Consider the following 26,622-nt stretch of genomic DNA (forward strand, 5'->3'; position numbering starts at 1 on the left):
GTATCTCTCTGTTTAATGGTTTCTCTCTCTGTATCTCTCTGTTGAATGGTTTCTCTCTCTGTATCTCTCTCTGTTTATTGGTTTATCTCTCTGTATCGCTCTGTTTATTGGTTTATCTCTCTGTATCTCTCTGTTTATTTGTCACTCCCTGGCCTTAGCATTCTGTGTTTTCTATATTATTGTGGTTAGGCCAGGGTGTGACATGGGTGATTATGTGTTTGTCTTGTCTAGAGGTTTTTGTAGATTGATGGGGTTGTGGTCAGTGTAGTATTCTAGGTAAGTCTATGGTTGCCTAAAGTGGTTCTCAATCAGAGGCAGGTGTTTATCGTTGTCTCTGATTGGGAACCATATCTAGGCAGCCATATTCTTTGGGTATTTGGTGGGTGATTGTTCCGTCTCTGTGTTTTGCACCAGTTAGGACTGTTTCGGGTTTTCCACGGTATCATCTTTCATTAAAGATGTTTATAAATAACCACGCTGCATTTTGGTCCTCCTCTCCTTCCCAGGAAGAAAACCGTTACATTATTGGTTTCTCTCTCTGTATCTCTGTTTAGTGGTTTCTCTTTCTCTCTGTCTCTCTCTGTTTATTGGTTTCTCTCTCTGTTTATTGGTTTCTCTCTCTGTATCTCTCTGTTTATGTCATGCGTGCTCCTTCTCCAGCCTCTAGGTCACCAGGCTGCTCGTTATGGCGCACACCTGTCACCATCGTTACTCGCATCAGCGCATTATGACACTCACCTGGACCTTGATTACCTTTCCTATATATATGTCACTCCCTTTGGTTCCTTCCCTATATATGTCTCTCCCTTTGGTTCCTTCCCCATATATGTCTCTCCCTTTGGTTCCTTCCCCAATATATGTCTCTCCCTTTGGTTCCTTCCCCATATATGTCTCTCCCTTTGGTTCCTTCCCCATATATGTCTCTCCCTTTGGTTCCTTCCCCATATATGTCTCTCCCTTTGGTTCCTTCCCCATATATGTCTCTCCCTTTGGTTCCTTCCCCATATATGTCTCTCCCTTTGGTTCCTTCCCCATATATGTCTCTCCCTTTGGTTCCTTCCCCATATATGTCTCTCCCTTTGGTTCCTTCCCCATATATGTCTCTCCCTTTTGGTTCCTTCCCCATATATGTCTCTCCCTTGGTTCCTTCCCCTATATTGTCTATCCCTTTGGTTCCTTCCCCATATATGTCTCTCCCTTTGGTTCCTTCCCCATATATGTCTCTCCCTTTGGTTCCTTCCCCATATATGTCTCTCCCTTTGGTTCCTTCCCCATATATGTCTCTCCCTTTGGTTCCTTCCCCATATATGTCTCTCCCTTTGGTTCCTTCCCCATATATGTCACTCCCTTTGGTTCCTTCCCCATATATGTCACTCCCTTTGGTTCCTTCCCCATATATGTCACTCCCTTTGGTTCCTTCCCCATATATGTCACTCCCTTTGGTTCCTTCCCCATATATGTCACTCCCTTTGGTTCCTTCCCCATATATGTCACTCCCTTTGGTTCCTTCCCCAGGCGTAATTGTTTCAGTTTCCTGGTTGTACGTTGGTCATGTTTCTTGTTTTGTATTCTGTTTTGTTTAAAGACAAAATCACTCGCTTTCTGAACTTGCTTCCTGACTCTCAGCGCACATCGTTACAGTTGATCTGTTCCTGTATTTCTCTCTGTTTCTCTGTTTCTCTCTGTTTCTCTCTCTCTGGATCTCTGAAACAAAATGTGTCGCTTGTAATTTTCGTCTTCTGTGATTATGCTTAAGAATAGCGAGCTGAATGTGTGTGGTTGTCACGCCCTGACCTTAGAGATCCTTATTTATTCTCTGTTTGATTAGGTCAGGGTGTGACTCGGGTGGGAGAATCTGTTTTCTATTTCTTTGTTGTTTTTGCCAAGTGTGGTTCCCAGTCAGAGGCGGCTGTCTATCGTTGTCTCTGATTGGGGATCATATGTAGGTTGTCATTTTCCGTTTGGGTTTTGTGGGGTGTTTTCCGTTTAGTATCTGTGCCTGACGGAACTGTTCGCTTTCGTTTTTGTATTCGTTATTTTTGTTTGAGTGATTCTTGACAATAAAGGACATGAACACTTTCCACGCTTGGCTTTGGCTCTACCTTACAACGACGAGCATTACAGTGGTGTATGCGATGAGTGTGGTGTGTGTGTGTACGTGTGTCTTTGTGTTCACATATGTAAGCTATTGAATGACAGGGATAATATTTGACAAGATGAGCTACAAGAGAACAGTTATCAGGATAGATGGATTGGTGGACGACTCGGGGATTGATTAACTGTCCTACCTTCTTGTCAGACAGTCCAGACACAGTGTCTATGTACTGCTCCTGGATCATGAAGGCAGCCAGGTTGGCGGTGTAGGAGGCCAGGAAGATGACCGCGAAGAAGGCCCACACCAGCACCATGATCTTACTGGTGGTTCCTTTAGGGTTCTCGATGGGGACTGAGTTATTGAACACGATGCCCCAAAGCAACCACACTGACTTCCCTATGGTGAAGGTAGGACCTCCTGCCGCTGGGGGGTGGGGGGAGGGGGGGGGGGGGGGGGTTGGAGGCAGGAGGAGAGGGGGGAGGTGTTTGGTTAATATACTCATTGTATCATAACAGTATCATTAGCAGATGTACAATATACATCCATGTTATTGATGTTTGTAATGAAACAGACGTCCATGTTATTGATGTGTGTAATGAAAAATACATCCATGGTATTGATGTGTGTAAGGAAACATATGTTCATGTTATTGATGTGTGTAATGAAACACACGTCCATGTTATTGATGTGTGTAATGAAACACACGTCCATGTTATTGATGTGTGTAATGAAACACACGTCCATTTTCCTATACTGTTGATGGCTGTATCATGCATTTCCAATTAGCTTGTTTGTACAGCCCCTTACTAGACCTAATAGAATTTTTACCTTTTCATCTCTCTATCACGTTTCCATTCATAGGTTGTTCCCTATCCCATCATTCAACCCAGCAGCAGCACTGAACACAGCATCATTAGCAATCCTCTCAGCATTAGACTAGTCACTGAAGGGTTTGCCGTTAGCCTGCCTCTAGCTGTGTGTCGTGTTGGGTAACACAGTGTTAGCCACTAGCCTGCCTCTAGTTGTGTTGTGTTTGGTAACACAGTGTTAACTGCTAGTCTGCCTCTAGTTGTGTGTTGTGTAACACGGTGTTAGCCACTAGCCTGCCTCTAGTTGTGTTGTGTAACACGGTGTTAGCCACTAGCCTGCCTCTAGTTGTGTTGTGTTGGGTAACACAGTGTTAGCTGCAAGTCTGCCTCTAGTTGTGTGTCGGTGTTGTGTAACACAGTGTTAGCCACTAGCCTGCCTCTAGTTGTGTGTCATGTAGTGTAACACAGTGTTAGCCACTAGCCTGCCTCTAGTTGTGTTGTGTAACACAGTGTTAGCCACTAGCCTGCCTCTAGTTGTGTTGTGTTTGGTAACACAGTGTTAACTGCTAGTCTGCCTCTAGTTGTGTGTTGTGTAACACGGTGTTAGCCACTAGCCTGCCTCTAGTTGTGTTGTGTTGGGTAACACAGTGTTAGCTGCAAGTCTGCCTCTAGTTGTGTGTCGTGTTGTGTAACACAGTGTTAGCCACTAGCCTGCCTCTAGTTGTGTTGTGTAACACAGTGTTAGCCACTAGCCTGCCTCTAGTTGTGTTGTGTAACACAGTGTTAGCCACTAGCCTGCCTCTAGTTGTGTTGTGTAACACAGTGTTAGCTGCTAGCCTGCCTCTATCTGTCTGTCGGTCGTATTGGGGAACACAGACTCAGCCCATTCATCTTTGCCAGCTTGGAGAAGCCAAATCCATCTCCATCAGATTAGCCTAGTGACAAACACTAATTAAACCAGGAAGTGACCTTTCAGACCGCGAGACGAGAGCGGGCTCTGGCAGCTCGGCATGCTGGGATTGATTAGCCGTCTTTGTTGAGTGCAGTGCTATACCCCACTCTCCCAGGGACTCTCGGGGTCTGGCATTCTGTGTCAATACCTGCCTAAAACCACTTTAAAACTCTTGGCACCTAGCTTCTGTTTCTAGTATGTAGGACACAGCCGTTTCCCATACTAATGTAGCCGATAAACAACTCTCACTATCCTGTGTTTGTGTGAATAAGCAGTGTTTTATTTTATTATTATAATTATTGATTATTTTAGGGGGTAGATCAGCTTTAATATCGCAGATAGATTGTAGCTTCCATCAATGTAATTGTCTGCATCATTTCCAATCCCCCATATATATTTTGTGTAAATATGTATATAAAATATGCTTTTAAAATATATTTTATTTTCTTATTTTCACCTAACCCTACCACCCCTCTCATACACTTCCCTGTGTTTGGGTGAATAAGCAGGGTTAATGACCAGCTGAGTTTCAACCCAAGTCTCCTGTGTGAGCCCTCGGCGCTACAGCCAGGGTAGCAGCAGCTGTGCCACAACTCACCTTTAGCGCTGACCAAGCTGCGGTTGTAGCCGACAGGACTGAAGTACTCGAACACGAATACGGTCACAGCTACCACGGTCAGGCACATTACAAACATCATCACCCACACCGCTGGGCTATAGGGCTCTGGGAGAGAGGAGGAGAGACAAGGAGGAGGGAGAGAGAGAGCGGGATCTTGCTTTTTATGTCATTTGGACTGGCCAATGATGGCTAATAATGTCACCAGGTATAGTATCTACAGAAAACTTAAAGAAGGTCATAGGATTGTTCATCCATTGCTTTGGTTGTCGTATAAGCTTGTCTACTGCCAGGCTCAAACAAAGCAATTATACATACTGAGCAGCTCAGGGAGAGAAAAGGCAGAGATAAAAATGACTCATTTTAACATGGGAACGCCAACTTGTTTTCATTTTGATTTGGTTGTTTCAGGGTTTATGTATGATGTAGTTGTATCTGCAGGATAAATCGAAAGTTACCTAAAACGGAAACAGACCACTGAGACAGAATCCAGTAAAGTAGGCCAAACACAAACACACACACAAACACACACACACACACACACATGCACTGAGCGTTGCCATGGGAGCTAGCTGTCATGCTGCTTCCGTGAGGAGAGGCATCATGGCCGGCGATCCAGGTAAATCACTGTTTGACACAGATCTAAGATCAGACTATACTCCCAATATTATAATGTTAACTATTGGAGTACTAACACTAAACTTACCTCAGATCAAATGATATTTACATAATATAAAGACAATCAATCAATGAATCAATCCAACTATCTCACCGAGGAAGGCGGAGGGGGAGACAGTCCCATTGCTACGGGCAACCATGACGCTGATGCCGGTCTCGACGAATGGCACGGAGAAGTCGATGATCTCAGAACGCTCCTCATTTATGGTGAGAGAACCTATGGCCATGTCTGCTTTCCTGTAGAACACCTGGGAGAGAGGGAGGAGAGGGGGTGGAATCAGACGGGGGGGGGGGTGATACATCTTTACATCATACAACTTAAAACATGATCTACTGTGCTTCATCCCTCTGTCAATGTAAGAATTGCACATTATAGCATTTTTTTCTCTCTCTTGCATTACCTCAACATGTATCAAATGGCACTGAGCCTCTGGGCATGGGGACGCAGGCAGGGATGATGTCATGAAGAACACCTGTTCAGGTGTACGCCTTTAGGATGCGACTGTGTTTGATGTGTCTTCAGCACCATATGAACATGCATGTTTTCACACACCATTAACCCAGATACAATCAACCATCAAAGAGATGCTGTACACCTACCCAGTCTACCTCTGACCACTGCCTCTCTCCTGGTCCCAACAAACACACAGATTTAGGAGTAGAAGCTCTGGAGCTGTTCACAGGGGAAGTTAATTTATCTTCCAATTGTTATCTTCCTGCCTGGGATTTCAACCAGCAACCTTCCAGCTACTGGTCCGCCTCTCTAGCCTCTAGCCACCGCCTCTGTCCTGTAACGTCCTACATTACTGGGAGGGTTTGGTGCTGGAGTTCCTCTCACCTCTCCGATCATGCCGTTCCAGATGCCGCTGATCATCTTTCCATGTTTCCCGTTAGTGACCAGGTAGAGGTCGTAGGAGAACTTGATGGTGCGAGACAGCTTCTTCAGAATGTCTATGCAGAACCCCTTACAGCACAGCTTGGTGTAGGGCTCCGAGTGACCCACAAGACTGTAGGGAGAGGAGGAACACACACACACACACTGAACAGAACGTATGTGACGAACAGTAAGTTTTAGGAGAAAGAAGAGCAACTGTTAATTGACCTGATAGTTCCTCTAATTGACCTGTTAAACAGCAGTAGCTCTGTGAGACCGATGAGATCAACAAGCTAAACAGCAGCAGAGCAGAGGAGGGAGGAGTCTGTACTAACGACTGGGAATCAAGGACCTGGTCTGCAGACAGGAAAGACAACAGGAAATCGGTATCCCTGAGACACTCACTCACTCACACACGCACACACACACACACTTAGTGCAGTCTGAGTGCCTGAGACAGACTCTAAACACAGGGAATTATGGTGTTTGGTGAAACACTGACACACACGCACACAGAGAGCAGTGATGATCTGTCACCTCCAGCCTCCCCTCGACCCCACTGTCTAATGATGTGTAGGTAGAGGGGGAGGACAGAGAGAGAGAGGGATGAATAGAGAGAAGGATGGTTGTTGTTAAACCTAGAGTAAATAGTTCTGTCCTTGTCTCCTTCGTCTCACCTTCGTCTCACTAGCTGCCTTGGCTAAACGCTGTAGGTTAAGAGCAATGAGTCAGGGTGTGTGTGTGTGCGTGTGCGTGCGTGTGTGTGTGTGTGTGTGTGTGTGTGTGTGTGTGTACGTGTTTTACTATACTTGTGGGGACTTCGAAATGCCCCCAAAAAAAATATTTGACCAACTTTGACCACAAGGTCAAATGCTATTTATAGTCATTTAGGGTTAAGGTTAGAATTAGTGATAGGGTTAGAATTAGGGTTAGGGTTAGGAGCTAGGGTTAGTTTTAGGGTTGGGGTTAGGGTTAGTTTTAGGGTTGGGGTTAGGGTTGGGGTTAGGGTTAGATTTAGGTTTAGGGTTAGGGTTAGGAGCTAGGGTTAGTTTTAGGGTTGGGGTTAGGGTTAGTTTTAGGGTTAGGGTTAGGAGCTAGGGTTAGGGTTAGGAGCTAGGGTTAGGGTTAGGGTTAGGTTTAGGGTTAGGATCAAGGTTAGGTTTTTGGGTTAAGATTAGGGTTAGGGTTAAGTTTAGGGTTAGGGGTAAGGAACTAGAGTTAGTTTTAGGGTTAGGTTAAGGAAATTAGGATTTTGAATGGAACTGAATGTCCCCACAAGGTTAGCTGCACAAGACTCTGTGTGTGTGTGTGTGTGTGTGTGTGTGTGTGTGTGTGTGTGTGTGTGTGTGTGTGTGTGTGTGTGTGTGTGTGTGTGTGTGTGTGTGTGTGTGTGTGTGTGTGTGTGTGTGTGTGCGTGTGTGCACACACGCACACACATACCCCCAACGGTTAGCGATGTCTCCATTCTTCCCTGAAACAACAGGAGTATAAAACGATGTGCCCAGAGGAAGGAAGAGAGAAATCTAGAGCTGCGAGGGAGGAAGAGAAAATAATGGGGAAGGAATCTTGAGAATGAATGTTTCAGTGAGGAGTTTGCCAGTGGTGTACCCACTAATTCCTGGCCCTAACTATGCCTGCAGTGCTGCACTTGAACTTACTGCCAATACAATACAACTCTCATGAACTCTGTGCATCCAGGTAGCCACTACATTACAGTAAGATATCCACACATAGATAAGTTAGGATTCCACCCAGACAAAGCATCAAACAGCATGTAGAATCACACAGCAGCACTCTAACTGCTAACCCATAGTCAGTACTGATAGTGCCTTATAACTGTGCCTTATCCTACCCTCACTTAATGGACTTCAGTTATCTTGCCAATGAGACCAGCCACTGTCCAAAAAAAAAGAGGCGTTTTAATGTTTAAAAAACCTTTCAATTACATCAAACATCTGCTACGGAGAATAGCTGTGTCACCAACATACAGTATGATTAACTGGTTAACCTCCTCTACTTTGCATTCATTAACTCTCCTTTCTCCTTATCTTGCTCACGCTCTCTTTCTCTCTCTCTCTTTCTCTCTCTCGCTCACACTCTCTCTCTCTGTTTTTCCCTAGTAGCCCGGGAGTGTTGATTGCAACCCAAGCAGGGTGGGGAGGGAGAGAGAGACAGAGAGAGAGAGAGGAGGGAAAGAGAGAGAGAAACAGAGAGAGGAGGGAAAGAGAGAGAGAGAGGGTTGTGTTGTTTCTATCCTACCATGATAGATGTGCCAGCGTTGGCAGATAAATCTTCTTTACGGCCAATCAATGTGCCATCGCACTCAACCCCTCTCCCCACACATCTTTCCACCATTAATATGCCACACTGACACACAAACACATGCACACGCACGCACACAAACACACTTCCATTAATATGCCAGCAGTGTTATGTTGTGAAGGGATTCAAGTCTTGCACCAACAAACACACACACAGTGGATCCATCATTGATGTGTGACTCATGGGAATGTCAAAGGGACGTACAGCAGGTATATTACAGGTGTGTAAAAGATGTCATGGTTGTATTATGGTTGTCTTGTGGTTGTCTTGTGGTTGTCTTGTGGTTGTACTGTGGTTGTACTGTGGTTGTCTTGTGGTTGTATTATGGTTGTCTTGTGGTTGTCTTGTGGTTGTACTGTGGTTGTCTTGTGGTTGTACTGTGGTTGTCTTGTAGTTGTACTGTGGTTGTCTTGTGGTTGTACTGTGGTTGTCTTGTGGTTGTACTGTGGTTGTATTATGGTTGTCTTGTGGTTGTACTGTGGTTGTACTGTGGTTGTCTTGTAGTTATACTGTGGTTGTCTTGTGGTTGTCTTGTGGTTGTACTGTGGTTGTCTTGTGGTTGTACTGTGGTTGTCTTGTGGTTGTACTGTGGTTGTATTATGGTTGTCTTGTGGTTGTACTGTGGTTGTACTGTGGTTGTCTTGTAGTTATACTGTGGTTGTCTTGTGGTTGTCTTGTGGTTGTACTGTGGTTGTCTTGTGGTTGTACTGTGGTTGTATTATGGTTGTCTTGTGGTTGTCTTGTGGTTGTACTGTGGTTGTCTTGTGGTTGTACTGTGGTTGTATTATGGTTGTCTTGTGGTTGTCTTGTGGTTGTACTGTGGTTGTCTTGTGGTTGTACTGTGGTTGTCTTGTGGTTGTACTGTGGTTGTACTGTGGTTGTACTGTGGTTGTCTTGTGGTTGTACTGTGGTTGTACGTGTGTGTGTATGTGTGTGTGTGTGTGTGTGTGTGTGTGTGTGTGTGTGTGTGTGTGTGTGTGTGTGTGTGTGTGTGTGTGTGTGTGTGTGTGTGTGTGTGTGTGTGTGTGTGTGTTTGTGTGTGTGTGTGTGTGTGTATGTATGTATGTATATATATATATATATAAAAACGTCCTGGTCTCAAAATGTACCATCCAGTATGTGCTTACCAGATATGTGCAGGCTGTTGTGTGAGCATAAATCTGCAATTTGCATGTTGTTTTGTGTTTGAGTGAGTGAGTGCGTGCATACCTCTCGGTGCGGTTGGACTGGCGTCGGCAGGGCACGGTGTTGCGTACACAGGTTCCCGTGTCGGGGTCCACGTTCTCTACGATGACGAAGGGCCTCTCCTCCAGAGTGGCTACCGTCAGGTGGCGATCATCTGATACCGGCTCGAGGAAACTACCATATCGAGGCCACACCGGATAACGCACCTGGAGGATACCCCGCTCTAATGTCCCCACCTGGGGGGAGTGGGGGGGGGGGGGGTAGCGAGAGAGAGAGAGAGGGAGAGAGAGGTTGAGAGTTTGAGAGGTAGAGGAAGATAGAGGTTGAGGTAGATGTTGAGGTAGAGGTAGAGGTAGAGGTTGAGAGAGAGAGAGAGAGAGAGAGAGAGAGAGAGAGAGAGAGAGAGAGAGAGAGAGAGAGAGATGGCAGAGTTAGAGATATAGAGGGAGAGAGTAGGAAGAGAGAGGGACAGAAAGAGTAGGAGGAAGAGTCCATGAAAGTGGATTAAACTCAGTGCTGTAGATCTGAGACAGTCTGATCCAGGATTGTGACCCAGAGCCGAGCTCCAGAGGACACAATGATCCCCCGTTAAGAACCTGCCCTCGCTTAACCCTATTGGGGCTCCATTTGTCACCCAGCATCCCGTCCCTGGAGCTCCCCACTCCATCCCCCCAGTCATAGCTCTGCTGATTTGTACACAGCAAATTCTCCAGGGTCAAATCAAAACTGAGAATGTTAGATGAACACTGAAAGTGTGGACCTGTATAGCACTGGAAAGTGTTAAATGAACATTGAAAGTGTGGACTTGTATAAACACTGGAAAGTGTTAAATTAACACACTACTTAGTGTAAAACCTTATTTCCCAGAATGCCTTTTCGAGCTAATTGTAGAGTTACCACCCAGGACAGTATTTGTTAGTGACAGAGACATCAGTGTTGCATTAATCACTTGCTTGTCCTTGGGACATTACCAAGTGAGATCCTGAGCGAATATGTTATTTTGTAGGTCTTATAATTTAACACAACACAATATATATTTCATAAGGCCTTATTTATTTTATTATATATATTTTTTTAACCCCCTTATTCTCCCCAATTTTGTGGTATCCAATTGTTAGTAGTTACTATCTTGTCTCATCGCTACAACTCCCGAACGGGCTCGGGAGAGACGAAGGTCGAAAGCCATGCGTCCTCCGAAACACAACCCAACCAAGCCGCACTGCTTCTTAACACAGCGCGCATCCAACCCGGAAGCCAGCCGCACCAATGTGTCGGAGGAAACACCATGCACCTGGCGACCTGGTCAGCGTGCACTGCGCCCTGCCTGCCACAGGAGTCGCTAGTGCGCGATGGGACAAGGATATAGCCTGCTCGCCAAGACTGTTATCGCACATTACATATTCTAATAAATACAAAAATACTTCATTTTTTTAGATATTGCAACAAAGTGGTTACTATTAGGGCTGTGGCGGTCACAAAGTTAATTAACATAAACACATTTAGCCTCTCATGGCTTCCATTTTAAAAACTAATATATCCATATAATATAGTCTACACCTTTACAATACATCCATTATTTATTTTAGACAGGTCTAAGGAAGCATGACATGAAGAAAATGTAGTCTATTTCAGAAGAACAGAATAGCTTACTCTGAGTTGGGCCTATGTTAGGCCCTGATCTGGCTATGCCAAATGGCTGTGGGCTACACTGGTTCATTTAGCAGACAAGATTTGCTTAGAATTCCGTGGCATTATTTTATAGTATGAAGAATACAATTAAACGAAGCTGAATAAAATATAAATATTGGCTGCAAATTATTTGAGGGTTTGCACATGTTGCTATTCTGTGTTGAGCTGTTAACGAAGAAACAGGTACTCCTATAACTCCTATAGAGACAGAGTTATTAATGCAACTTTAGTTGTTCTACAAACGTTGGGCCTTATGTTTTGATTTTTAATACATTGTCAGGCTGCATGATGAAAGACTAATGATGATTTGAAAAAAAGTTGCTTGAAAGGCATGAGCTCTGCTTTGTTTTTTTGAGCAGGCTGCACACACTCCAATAGTCTCTCATTCACAATTTGACAAGCACTTTATAATGCCTCGAATTTCACGGTGGCATCCCCTTTGTGGTGGTAACGTGGTAATGCACACACAAAAAAAATCCATGCCTTTTGCAGCCCGGAGCGCTGCGTTGTGCCCTTCTCCCCGAGTGTGCTGCGCAATCGGAAGCGCCTCTCGCTCACATGGCTCTGTCACGTGATCATTCTCACAGGCTACAAATGAAGACACATCAGGGACGCAACTTCGCTCGTCTTTATCCAATTCCGAGGCGCATATTGGAAGAATTGTCCACTTTTACTTTTCGTCAGCCAACAAGATGAGTAGGACAAACGAAAAGCAATAGCCTATTTAAATCTACTATCCCTCATAGTACAAAAGTCGAACCTATTCTATTCTGTATGAGAAATACATATCCCAAACATAATCTGGGACAGTTGTGGGATGTGAGAGATCCCAAATTAATACAACCACTAGCATGACATAAACGTTTATGAAATGTGGATGACACAACAGATCAGAATGTTTTGCTTAAAATGTTTGATAAACTGTTAGGCTATTTCTTCACATTATAAGCATAGCAATGTGCACATGGTAGCAGGCTATAAACGCGAATGTTCCATCAGCGGAAAACACAACTTCCATATGTTGTAAAAGTGCATTCTTATGGTGAAAATTATCTTCCCCCAATTTGAAACTTAAGCGCTGCTTATACATTTGAAGTCGGAAGTTTACATAAACTTAGGTCAGAGTCATTAAAACCTGTTTTTCAACCACTCCACACATGTCTTGTTAAACAAACTATCGTTTTGGCAAGTCGGTTAGGACATCTACTTTGTGTCATTTTTCCAACAATTGTTGGAAAGTCATTTTTCCAACAATTGTTTACAGACAGATAATTTCAATTATAATTCACTGTATCACAATTCCAGTGGGTCAGTAGTTTACACACACTAAATTGACTGTGCCTTTAAACAGCTTGGAAAATTCCAGAAAATTTTGTCATGGCTTTAGATGCTTCTGATAGGCTAATTGATATCATTTGAGTCAATTTGAGGTATACCTGTGGATGTATTTCAAGGCCTACCTTCAAACTCAGTGCCTCTTTGCTTGACATCATGGGAAAATCTAAAGAAATCAGCCAAGACCTCCACAAAATTGTAGACCACAAGTCTGGTTCATCCTTGGGAGCAATTTCCAAACGCCTGAAGGAACCATATTCATCTGTACAAACAATAGTACGCAAGTGTAAACACCATGGGACCACGCAGCCGTCCTCCCGCTCAGGAAGGAGACACGTTCTGTCTCCTAGAGATGAATGTACTAAAAGTGCAAATAAATCCCAGAACCGCTCAGCATGGAAGAAACCACTGTTTCAAAACCACCATAAAAAAGCAAGACTATGGTTTGCATCTGCACATGGGGACAAAGATCATACTTTTTGGAGAAACGTCCTCTTGTCTGATGAAACACAAATAGGACTGTTTAGCCCATAATGACCATCGTTATGTTTAGAGGAAGAAGGGGGAAGTTTATCAGGCCGAAGAACACCATCCCAACTGTGAAGCACAGGGGTGGCAGCATCATGTTGTGGAGTTGCTTTGGTGCAGGAGGGATGGGTGGACTTCACAAAGATGATTGCATCATGATGCAGGAACATTTTGTGGATGTATTGAAGCAACATCTCAAGACATCAGTCAGGAAGTTAAAGATTGGTTGCAAATGGGTCTTCAAAATGGACAATGACCCCAAGCATACTCCCAAAGCTGTGGCAAAATGGCTTAAGGACAACAAAGTCAAGGTATTGGAGTGGCCATCACAAAGCCCTGACCTCAACCCTATAGAAAATTTGTGGGCAGAACTGAAAAAGTGTGTGCGAGCGAGGAGGCCAACAATCCTGACTCAGTTACACCAGCTCTGCCAAGAGGAATGGGCCAACATTCACCCAACTTATTGTGGGAAGCTTGTGGAAGGCTACCCGGAATGTTTGACCCAAGTTAAACAATTTTAAAGGCAATGATACCAAATACTAATTGAGTGTATGTAAACTTCTGACCCACTAGGAATGTGATGAAAGAAATAAAAGCTGAATTAAATCCTTCTCTCTACTATTGTTCTGACATTTCACATTCTTAAAATAAACTGACCTAAGGGAATTTTTACTTTGATTAGTGTCAGGGATTGTGAAAAACAGGAATTGTGAAAAACTGAGCTTAAATGGATTTGGCTAAGGTGTATGTAAACTTCCGACTTCAACTGTATATGCCAGTTAGTCTCTATACTCTACACTCTCTATACTTGTAAAGCTGATTAATGTGCTTAATTTTAAGAAGTTATTTGGCTGCTTTAGTTGTGATTACAAACCTTATTAAATATAAGCAATGTGCTTAATATTAGGAAAGTTTAGAAATACATTTCATAGGCTTATTCTATAGAAAGCTGATGGGATCCTCCTCTTTCTATTAGCGGCCATCACTGTTTCTCCCTCAACTGCATAGCCTATATAAATGTTGCACAACATGAGCTCATGGGCTCTCATTAAGTGTTTGATTAGATTTTCAAACACATTTGCATTGATGTCAGAGGGATTAGAGGGACAATAGAGTGCTGAGTACCAGGCAATTAGCAAGTTTGGTAGGCTACTAATGACCATCAGCAGCATCATAGTTTGGAGAAGCCTAATTAACATGACTAAACAGTCACATGGAATTTGACTGCCTTCCTGACTCATGACCAACAGCCCTAGTTACTATCTTATTGGGGAAATCACAGTGAAATTTGCATAGTTTTCTAAGAAATTCATACATTTCTGTAAGCTTCATGAATTCTACAAAAATGGCAGTTTTGACCATGACATGTGATTACAATTCAACAGAACAGATTAACAGGAATGACATTTACTCTCATGGGTGGTCAAAAAAACCTCCCTGAAAGCCATGCCCCTACTAAGCCAAGCAACAAACCAAACTTGCTTTTTTTTAAATGTATAAATAAAGAACTGACCCAATGCCTGCAACCCAGTAGTTGGGTCATTGAAACAACACATATTTGTTGGTGTAAGGCCTCAAAATAAGGCATTATGAAATACATATTGTATTAAATGTTTATATTTTATACAACGGGTTGTTTATTCCTGAATGCTGATTGGTTAAAACCGCATGCCCAGACGGTATCTATTCTACAAGTTACCACTGGCTAAATCTATGACGTTAAAATGCCTATTTACTCTGTTCCATCTGACTGAGCAATCCACTGTCTCATCATTCCAGCGAGGCAACTTGATATACCCTATAAAAAGCATCTAGACATTATCTCACATTTCTTTTAGACTAACATTTCGTTTTCAACAGCCGAGATTTGTCTAAACTTTGCTGTCTGTCTCTCTGAAATTTGCAACATTGTTTCAATATTCAAATTCGATCACCAGATGTCCCATAGTAATGAATGTGTCAGGGTCAGGACGTGACAGAGAGGCAGGCATCTTTTCTCAGCCAGTTGAAATCATGCATCATTTATTTTTATTTTTTCAGCATAATTTTTTATATACATACAAAGAACTATCAATAGAAAACAGGTCAAATTAAATGATGTGCCGCTAGTTTGCTGTCTTTCCAGCTTCAGTTAGAAGTGATTATTGTGTTAGCTGTGTTGTTGGCTAGCTCCTCTGAACAACAGTGTCCTGAGGAGAGAGCACATTAAGCCAGGCAAAATTGTGCCTCATTAGCTAATTGTTACGGATGTATCTAAATAAATTTTGCTAAAAAACAGCTTAAACAAATGCAAATGCAGCTACTTTGCTGTTATTCAGGCTGCACTGTTTGACTTGACTGTAAGTTAGCCATAGTTGGCTAGCTAGCAAGCAAGGGATAAGAACATGGCCAGCCAGTATGGCAATGGAACATTTCGAACCAACAACTGGGTCTCGTCCACAGATACAGAACAAAAAGACTGAACGACTGGGTTGTGTCTATGGCAACCGAACTGATAGATCTGTTCGGTCAACTGGCAACCCCAGAATAGAACAAAACAAATGTCCCACCTTTATTTAACCAGGTAGGCCAGTTGAGAACAAGTTCTCATTTACAACTGTGACCTGGCCAAGATAAAGCATAGCAGTGCGACAAAAACAACAACACAGAGTTACAAATGTACAATCAATAACACAATAGAAAAATCTGTATACAGTGTGTGCAAATGAAGTAAGGAGTTAAGGCAATAAATAGGCCAATAGTTTATATTGTGGTGGTATGAAATAATATGAATAAATTAATCAAAATAACAGTGGTAATGCCCAAGAAGCCAGGGTTCGGAGGCTTTATTGACAGAGTTTGCCAGTCCTCAACTTTGTCTCGGGCCTAAGAACACCCACTCCAGTATTTCCTCCAAACACCAGCTTCTCAAGGATTACTACTTAAGCAATGATGACACATTCATTTGGGAACTTTCTTACTGAAGTCCCCAGGATAGAAAATGGATGTATGCAACAATAATCTATCTGTCAATAATAAATTCAGTCATGTGTGGTAACTCTACAATTCACTCGAAAGGCAAGGCATTCTGGGAAATATGCCAATAAAGCTTGAGTGTTAATTCAACACAGTTTAATGTCTATCCAGGTCCACACTTTCAGTGTTAATGTAACCAACTAGATCTCACAGACTCACGTCAGAATTACACGTTCATCCATGTTTCTCAAATTCAACATTTTGAAATTGTTTTGAAATTTCAAAGTATTTACAGTTAAGTTCAGGCATTAACTCCAAATGTTTAAGGACAGGGTTAAGAGTTTGGGATAGGCTTAAAACAAAAATCTCAAAATCAACTTTTGATCACTGGATTCAAACACCAGAGGCAGATGCTCAGAACTTCAGAAGGATCTGCCTCTGGTCCCAAAGGTTACACATTCAAATCCAGCGATAGAACGTTATTTTTATTCATTTTTGTTTTACGCCTATCCCAAAACATAACCCTTACCTTAACCATTCAGAGTTAATACCTAACCTTAAGATTTCAAACATGCAACCTTTGGCACCAGAGACAGATGCTTACGCCCATCCGCCATTCTCCAATGCCCTAGCAAAACCGAAACCAACTTGAAGGTAACGGTGCTTATTGTTGCCCCTAATGGCCGGTTTCCATCTCATCTCTCGATCTCCTCAGACATGGATGGTTGTCGAATACTGATTTCGAATCACAGGGGCCTGACTGAATGTAACAGGGATGCTGGCCCCATGTTGGCTCCAACGCTTCCCACAGTTGTGTCAAGTTGGCTGGATCTCCTTTGGGTGGTGGACCATTATTGATACAACTGGGAATCACAGGTGGACTGGCTGAATTTAACACAAGGAATTTACTAGGCATATAGCGAAGTACAAATAGCTACAACACTATTGAAGGACCCAGTAGAGTGTAAATAACCCACACTATTGTGTCTGACTCTATGAATCTCAATGCTGTTTTGAACTGTTATGAACCTTTCTCAGGCAGTTTTTTAAAATCAATCACTTTTACAACTCTTATCCCCTTTAAACTTTCTCTATCTTCCCTGCCCCCCTCCCTTTATACTCGCTCTATCTTCCCTTCCCCCACTGGAAAAAATAGGAAAGAAGAGAGGGAAAATAGGATGATGGTTCCCCCTGACTTAGTAAAACATTAGATAGGATGATGGTTCCCCCTGACTTAGTAAAACATTAGATATGATGATGGTTCCCCCTGTCTTAGTAAAACATTAGATAGGATGATGGTTCCCCCTGACTTAGTAAAACATTAGATATGATGATGGTTCCCCCTGTCTTAGTAAAACATTAGATAGGATGATGGTTCCCCCTGTCTTAGTAAAACATTAGATAGGATGATGGTTCCCCCTGTCTTAGTAAAACATTAGATAGGATGATGGTTCCCCTGACTTAGTAAAACATTAGATAGGATGATAGTTCCCCTGACTTAGTAAAAACATTAGATAGGATGATGGTTCCCCTGACTTAGTAAAAACATTAGATAGGATGATGGTTCCCCTGACTTAGTAAAAACATTAGATAGGATGATGGTTCCCCCTGGCTTAGTAAAAACATTAGATAGGATGATGGTTCCCCCTGTCTTAGTAAAACATTAGATAGGATGATGGTTCCCCTGACTTAGTAAAACATTAGATAGGATGATAGTTCCCCTGACTTAGTAAAAACATTAGATAGGATGATGGTTCCCCTGACTTAGTAAAAACATTAGATAGGATGATGGTTCCCCTGACTTAGTAAAACATTAGATAGGATGATAGTTCCCCTGACTTAGTAAAAACATTAGATAGGATGATGGTTCCCCTGACTTAGTAAAAACATTAGATAGGATGATAGTTCCCCTGACTTAGTAAAAACATTAGATAGGATGATGGTTCCCCCTGGCTTAGTAAAAACATTAGATAGGATGATGGTTCCCCTGACTTAGTAAAATATTAGTGTGTAGTGCTGTCAGTGTGTCAAAAAGAGAGGGTATGAAATGGACATGTCACACCACAAACACATATACACTGAGTAAACCAAACATTAGGAACACCTTAATATTGAGTTGCACCCCTCCACACCCCAACCTCAGAACAGCCTCAATTCGTCGGAAATGGACTCTACAAGGTGTCGAAAGCGTTCCACAGAGATGCTGGCCCATGTTGACTCCAATGCTTCCCACAGTTGTGTCAAGTTGGCAGGATGTCCTTTGGGTGGTGGACCATTCTTGATACACACAGGAAACTGTTGAGAGTGAAAAACCCAGCAGCGGCACCTACTACAATACCTCATTCAAATGCACTTAAATATTTTGTCTTGGCCATTCACCATCTGAATGGCATACATACACAATCCATGTCTCAATTGTGTCAAGGCTTAAAAATCCTTATTTAACTTGTCTCCTCCCCTTCTTCTACACTGATTGACGTGGATTTAACAAGTGACATCAATGAGGGACCACAGCTTTCACCTGGAGTCACCTGGTCAGTCTGTCATGTAAAGAGCAGGTGTTCTTATTGTTTTGTCCAATCAGTGTACAAGTGCCCACTGCCACGCTCTCACTGACGAATGAGCTAGATGACACGGGGCGGTGAATGACTGTGGGAACTCCGGAGCATTGCCAGACTTTGTGTTCGGTCTGCACAGTCACAAAACAGATGCACACAAACACACCTGCCAGCCAGTGGCAGTGATAAAGTAGTCTTGCTGTAGCAGGGCAGGAATAAATGAGTTCAACAGTAACAGTGAGATTACTCTTTGTAGACCTACACCCTCTCTGGCTACCCTTGGGAGACAGGTGTGTGTGTGCGTGTGCGTACCCTTGGGAGACAGGTGTGTGTGTGTGCGTGTGCGTACCCTTGGGAGGCAGGTGTGCGTACCCTTGGGAGACAGGTGTGCGTACCCTTGGGAGACAGGTGTGTGTGTGCGTGTGCGTACTCTTGGAAGACAGGTGTGTGTGTGCGTACCCTTGGGAGACAGGTGTGTGTGTGCGTACCCTTGGGAGACAGGTGTGTGTACCCTTGGGAGACAGGTGTGCGTACCCTTGGGAGACAGGTGTGTGTGAGCGTGTGCATACCCTTAGGAGACAGGTGTGTGCGTGCGTGTGCGTACCCTTGGGAGACAGGTGTGCGTACCCTTGGGAGACAGGTGTGCGTACCCTTGGGAGACAGGTGTGTGTGTGCGTGTGCGTACTCTTGGAAGACAGGTGTGTGTGTGCGTACCCTTGGGAGACAGGTGTGTGTGTGCGTACCCTTGGGAGACAGGTGTGTGTACCCTTGGGAGACAGGTGTGCGTACCCTTGGGAGACAGGTGTGTGTGAGCGTGTGCATACCCTTAGGAGACAGGTGTGTGCGTGCGTGTGCGTACCCTTGGGAGACAGGTGTGTGTGTGCGTACCCTTGGGAGACAGGTGTGTGTACCCTTGGGAGACAGGTGTGCGTACCCTTGGGAGACAGGTATGTGTACCCTTGGGAGACAGGTGTGCGTACCCTTGGGAGACAGGTGTGTGTGTGTGCGTGTGCGTACCCTTGGGAGGCAGGTGTGCGTACCCTTGGGAGACAGGTGTGCGTACCCTTGGGAGACAGGTGTGTGTGTGCGTGTGCGTACTCTTGGAAGACAGGTGTGTGTGTGCGTACCCTTGGGAGACAGGTGTGTGTGTGCGTACCCTTGGGAGACAGGTGTGTGTACCCTTGGGAGACAGGTCTGCGTACCCTTGGGAGACAGGTGTGTGTGAGCGTGTGCATACCCTTAGGAGACAGGTGTGTGCGTGCGTGTGCGTACCCTTGGGAGACAGGTGTGCGTACCCTTGGGAGACAGGTGTGCGTACCCTTGGGAGACAGGTGTGTGTGTGTGTGTGCGTGTGCGTACCCTTGGGAGACAGGTGTGTGTGTGCATGTGCGTACCCTTGGGAGACAGGTGTGTGTGTGCGTACCCTTGGGAGAAGGGCAGGACACCGCCATGGGACATAACAGTACACCACATCATCAGCAACACTGGTAGTTTGTAATTAACCGGATGAAACAATGTAATGATTACATTCAAGTTATTTTGAGGCAGGGCATAAATATGGCAGTGCTGAGTTGGTTGTTTCATGGTCCACACGTACAAACACACACACTCATTCAGTACCTTGTCCCACTGTCTGTCTCTGTTCAAAGCGATGATGACCATGGAAGGGTTTGTCAGGTAACCATCACTATTAAACGACAGGTCCTTACGCTCCCATGTCACGTTCAGCATGTGTCTAGAACACACACAAACAAACACACAAACACACGTTCAGTACGTCTACTGCTACGACAAACACACACACACACACACGTTCAGTATGTCTACTGCTACGACAAACACACACACACACACGTTCAGTATGTCTACTGCTACGACAAACACACACACACACACACAAACACACATTCAGTATGTCTACTGCTACGACAAACACACACACACATTCAGTATGTCTACTGCTACGACAAACACACACACACGTTCAGAATGTCTACTGCTACGACAAACACACACACACGTTCAGAATGTCTACTGCTACGACAAACACACACATACATGTTCAGTATGTCTACTGCTACGACAAACACACACATACATGTTCAGTATGTCTACTGCTACGACAAACACACACATACATGTTCAGTATGTCTACTGCTACGACAAACACACACATACACGTTCAGTATGTCTACTGCTACGACAAACACAGACACACGTTCAGTATGTCTACTGCTACGACAAACACAGACACGTTCAGTATGTCTACTGCTACGACAAACACAGACACGTTCAGTATGTCTACTGCTACGACAAACACACACACACGTTCAGTATGTCTACTGCTACGACAAACACACAGACACGTTCAGTATGTCTACTGCTACGACAAACACACACACACACGTTCAATATGTCTACTGCTACGACAAACACAGACACACGTTCAGTATGTCTACTGCTACGACAAACACGGACACACATTCAGTATGTCTACTGCTATGACAAACACACACATACACATTCAGTATGTCTACTGCTACGACAAACACAGACACACGTTCAGTATGTCTACTGCTACGACAAACACACACACATGTTCAGTATGTCTACTGCTACGACAAACACACACACACATTCAGTATGTCTACTGCTACGACAAACACAGACACACGTTCAGTATGTCTACTGCTACGACAAACACACACACACGTTCAGTATGTCTACTGCTACGACAAACACACACACACACGTTCAGTATGTCTACTGCTACGACAAACACACACACACGTTCAGTATGTCTACTGCTACGACAAACACAGACACACATTCAGTATGTCTACTGCTACGACAAACACACACACATGTTCAGTATGTCTACTGCTACGACAAACACACACACATGTTCAGTATGTCTACTGCTACGACAAACACACACACATGTTCAGTATGTCTACTGCTACGACAAACACACACACACATTCAGTATGTCTACTGCTACGACAAACACAGACACACGTTCAGTATGTCTACTGCTACGACAAACACACACACACGTTCAGTATGTCTACTGCTACGACAAACACACACACACACGTTCAGTATGTCTACTGCTACGACAAACACACACACACGTTCAGTATGTCTACTGCTACGACAAACACAGACACACATTCAGTATGTCTACTGCTACGACAAACACACACACATGTTCAGTATGTCTACTGCTACGACAAACACAGACACACATTCAGTATGTCTACTGCTACGACAAACACACACACACGTTCAGTATGTCTACTGCTACGACAAACACAGACACACATTCAGTATGTCTACTGCTACGACAAACACAGACACTCAAACACAGAGCGAGGGGGTGTGGCCTCACACTCACCTGAACAGTGTGTTGTTGTCAATGTGTGTAACTGGTGTGTTGCAGTCGCTGTGTCCCTCGGGAACAAACCCCTGATGCCTCTTGAAACTCTCCGCCCCTTTGGCCACTATGGCCACTCCCTCTCTGACCCGCTGCCTCAGGCTCTTCCTCCATTGGTCGGTGATGACGCCAATCACTCCTATGGGGAAGCTGCTAGGTGAAGGGCTCTCTGTGTTGCCCAACGCGAGGGAGGGGAGGATCCAGATGTAGCCAGGCCCCAATAGACCCACCTCCCCTGCTACCTGGAACAGGTACTGGGCCTCTTCATGGGAGCAGTAGGCTACGAGTACCTGGGAATCAATCTAGAGGAAGAGACAGATATGGGAGTGTAGCCAGTATCTAATATTAACCTCTGACATCTAAGCCTATGGAACAGTTATATCACAACCTTTAACCCTTGACATGAATAGACTGCACTCGATAGTGCAAGGGAAGCCAGGCTTCCCTAAAAAAATTAACATAGAAAAATAATAAAAAACATATATTCAATAATTTATCTTTCGTCTCTCTGTGTTTCATAATTGTCCTTCAATTCGCAAGAGGCTGAATATATCTCACCAGAAAAAGCATCCAAGTGAGAGAAAAAGCTCCCCTCTGTCTCTGTATGTGTAGCCCATCTATCTGATGCTGTCTGGTCAAAAAAGAGTATGACAATGTTGCCACCGGTGGCATTGAATGCAAAGGAAGCCAGCGAGCATTTGGCCTCCCTTCATGAAACAATATGAAGTTATAGCCAATCAGTGTTAAGCTTAACTTAGTGAGCTCAACTGTGAATGGTCCTAACCTTCCAAAAAAAGTGTCTAAGGAAGCCAGTCTTCACACCAATCGCATCACATCAAAAGCCAAATGTCATAGAAGAAAAAAATTGAATTGTTACATCTCATTGTGTTGTTGTCCTCCGGTGTCTAGCTAGCTGGATAAAATTGGCCCTTTCCTAAATTAGCCATGGATAGAGATAGGGATTTGGACTTGTGGTTTTACTTAATATCTCCGTACTGGCCAACAATTATAACAGCGATTTTAGTCCAATCATTAATTCATATATTGTATCCCTGGCTTGAGAGGATGGAAGTTCAATATGTAGCTAGATGTAGAAGGCTAATGTTAACTAGCTAATGTTTCCCATGAATGGAAGTTAGACTAGCGAGCAAGCATTTTAGCCAGGTAGTCTAGGACAACAAAAACTAAAATCGTGTACTATATGACAGACTCAAAGAATGTTTCGGCAACATGAAAGAGAGGAGGATGGTATCTCTACAAGCAAGGTGAGTCAACATATTTTTTCGACTTGCAAGCACGCACACACGCATGCCCGCACACGCACACACACACGGACACGCACACACACACACGAGAAATCAGTACCATGGACAGCCACATCATATTTAGCTTACGTTGGTTAGACTAAATCGTTTTTGGTATATTTTAGTTGTCAATGGATTAGACTGAGCAGAGGTGATTTGATGATGTTGAAGTTGAAATGGTGCTGGAATAGTGGAGGCAGCTCCTGTTTTCTTTGCAACTTGCAGTATCTCTCTGTGGTTCCAAATCAATGGTTGTTAAGTAGTCCGAAAATGTCGGAAGCCTTAACTTGCTTGACCATGCTGTAGGTCATGTAACTTTGTTACATACAATATCCTTTGTGGACTTCACCTTACAGAGGTTAATCTCCAGTTTTGTGATGAATCTCTCTCTCTCTCTCTCTCTCTCTCTCTCTCTCTCTCTCTCTCTCTCTCTCTCTCTCTCTCTCTCTCTCTCTCTCTCTCTCTCTCTCTCTCTCTCTCTCTCTCTCTCTCTCTCTCTCTCTCTCTCTCTCTCTCTCTCTCTCTCTCTCTCTCTCTCTCTCTCTCTCTCTCTCTCTCTCTCTCTCTCTCTCTCTCTCTCTCTCTCTCTCTCTCTCTCTCTCTCTCTCTCTCTCTCTCTCTCTCTCTCTCTCTCTCTCTCTCTCTCTCTCTCTCTCTCTCTCTCTCTCTCTCTCTCTCTCTCTCTCTCTCTCTCTCTCTCTCTCTCTCTCTCTCTCTCTCTATATATATATATATATATATATATATACAGTGCCTTGTGAAAGTATTCGGCCCCCTTGAACTTTGCGAACTTTTGCCACATTTCAGGCTTCAAACATAAAGATATAAAACTGTATTTTTTTGTGAAGAATCAACAACAAGTGGGACACAATCATGAAGTGGTTTGACATTTATTGGATATTTCAAACTTTTTTAACAAATCAAAAACTGAAAATTGGGCGTGCAAAATTATTCAGCCCATTTACTTTCAGTGCAGCAAACTCTCTCCAGAAGTTCAGTGAGGATCTCTGAATGATCCAATGTTGACCTAAATGACTAATGATGATAAATACAATCCACCTGTGTGTAAACAAGTCTCCGTATAAATGCACCTGCACTGTGATAGTCTCAGAGGTCCGTTAAAAGTGCAGAGAGCATCATGAAGAACAAGGAACACACCAGGCAGGTCCGAGATACTATTGTGAAGAAGTTTAAAGCCGGATTTGGATACAAAAAGATTTCCCAAGCTTTAAACATCCCAAGGAGCACTGTGCAAGCGATAATATTGAAATGGAAGGAGTATCAGACCACTGCAATTCTACCAAGACCTGGCCGTCCCTCTAAACTTTCAGCTCATACAAGGAGAAGACCAGATCAGAGATGCAGCCAAGAGGCCCATGATCACTCTGGATGAACTGCAGAGATCTATAGCTGAGGTGGGAGACTCTGTCCATAGGACAACAATCATTCTTATATTGCACAAATCTGGCCTTTATGGAAGAGTGGCAAGAAGAAAGCCATTTCTTAAAGATATCCATAAAAAGTGTTGTTTAAAGTTTGCCACAAGCCACCTGGGAGACACACCAAACATGTGGAAGAAGGTGCTCTGGTCAGATGAAACCAAAATTGAACTTTTTGGCAACAATGCAAACCGTTATGTTTGGCATAAAAGCAACACAGCTCATCACCCTGAACACACCATCCCCACTGTCAAACATGGTGGTGGCAGCATCATGGTTTGGGCCTGCTTTTCTTCAGCAGGGACAGGGAAGATGGTTAAAATTGATGGGAAGATGGATGGAGCCAAATACAGGACCATTCTGGAAGAAAACCTGATGGAGTCTGCAAAAGACCTGAGACTGGGACGGAGATTTGTCTTCCAACAAGACAATGATCCAAAACATAAAGCAAAATCTACAATGGAATGGTTCAAAAATAAACATATCCAGGTGTTAGAATAGCCAAGTCAAAGTCCAGACCTGAATCCATTCGAGAATCTGTGGAAAGAAATGAAAACTGCTGTTCACAAATGCTCTCCATCCAACCTCACTGAGCTCGAGCTGTTTTGCAAGGAGGAATGGGAAAAATGTTCAGTCTCTCGATGTGCAAAACTGATAGAGACATACCCCAAGCGACTTACAGCTGTAATCGCAGCAAAAGGTGGCGCTACAAAGTATTAACTTAAGGGGGCTGAATAATTTTGCACGCCCAATTTTTCAGTTTTTGATTTGTTAAAAAAGTTTGAAATTTCCAATAAATGTCGTTCCACTTCATGATTGTGTCCCACTTGTTGTTGATTCTTCACAAAAAAAATTGTGAAAGTTTTATATCTTTATGTTTGAAGCCTGAAATGTGGCAAAAGGTCACAAAGTTCAAGGGGGCCGAATACTTTCGCAAGGCACTGTATATATATATATATATATATATATATATATATATATATATATATATGTGTGTGTGTGTGTGTGTGTGTGTGTGTGTGTGTGTGTTGGACATTTCTTTCTCCTACCTGCTGTAACATGCGTTTGGCGCGGACGTCGCTGGTCCCGATAGACATCTCCAGAGACAGGATATCCTGCAGCCTCCACAGGAAGTAGGAAGTGTCCGTGTAGGAGCGTACATAGTCCACAAATGTCTCGTATCCCGGCAACATGCTTGTGATGACTACAAAGTCTCCCCAGTCATACTCCTCCATCAACTACAATATAGACATTATACTACATATAAATATACAATTATATATCTACATTACATTTTAGTCCACAGCTTTGATGAATATACGATTCTGATTGGCGGAAGGGGGTTCTCTAATTGAACATTACATTTAGATGTAATATTCTATTCCTGTACCTTGAACATGCAGACAATCTGCTGTTCCAGTGATGCACCCATCTGGAGGAACGTGGAACCCTCAGCCTGGAATGGGGTGGGGGGGGGGGGGTGAACACGAGAGAGAATAGGTTGCCAATGATACTGTGCAGTATTCATGTGAGCACACTCACACTCACACCCAAGCACACCAGAGGCACAAGCCCAGACACACACTCTCCTTCTCCTTGACCTCTCTGGTAGACATACTCCACACCCAGAGGAGGTAAATAACGTGTGTTCCATCCTATTGCTGTTACAACAAACACACACACACGCACACGCACGCGCGCACACACACACACACACACACACACACACACACTCACACACACACACACTCTCTCTCTCTCTGTCCTGCTGCCCTGTTTCTGTCAACTTCCTCTGAACTGTAAAAAAAACATTTTAAATAAGTTTTGCTTAAAACCAATTGCTTAAT

The 26,622-nt window shown here is 43.7% G+C and overlaps 1 protein-coding gene across 1 annotated transcript in view; it reads right to left on the reverse strand.

The window, feature by feature from the left end:
• The window catches only part of LOC109887424 (glutamate receptor ionotropic, NMDA 2C-like), a 35,581-nt gene extending 9,354 nt beyond the window's left edge, over positions 1-26,227 (reverse strand). Inside the window, exons 1-9 of the mRNA XM_031799846.1 lie at positions 26,166-26,227; positions 25,825-26,013; positions 21,994-22,334; positions 20,217-20,331; positions 9,556-9,767; positions 5,989-6,157; positions 5,245-5,398; positions 4,455-4,580; positions 2,289-2,518 (exon numbers count right to left, since the gene is read on the reverse strand). Coding sequence (XP_031655706.1) covers positions 2,289-2,518; positions 4,455-4,580; positions 5,245-5,398; positions 5,989-6,157; positions 9,556-9,767; positions 20,217-20,331; positions 21,994-22,334; positions 25,825-26,013; positions 26,166-26,207 — 1,578 coding nt within the window. The 5' untranslated portion in view covers positions 26,208-26,227. The remainder of the gene's footprint in view (positions 1-2,288; positions 2,519-4,454; positions 4,581-5,244; positions 5,399-5,988; positions 6,158-9,555; positions 9,768-20,216; positions 20,332-21,993; positions 22,335-25,824; positions 26,014-26,165) is intronic.
• Between the last annotated feature and the right edge of the window lie 395 nt (positions 26,228-26,622).

This window comes from Oncorhynchus kisutch, linkage group LG20 (genome assembly GCF_002021735.2).
Source record: "Oncorhynchus kisutch isolate 150728-3 linkage group LG20, Okis_V2, whole genome shotgun sequence".
Classification (NCBI taxonomy): domain Eukaryota; kingdom Metazoa; phylum Chordata; class Actinopteri; order Salmoniformes; family Salmonidae; genus Oncorhynchus; species Oncorhynchus kisutch.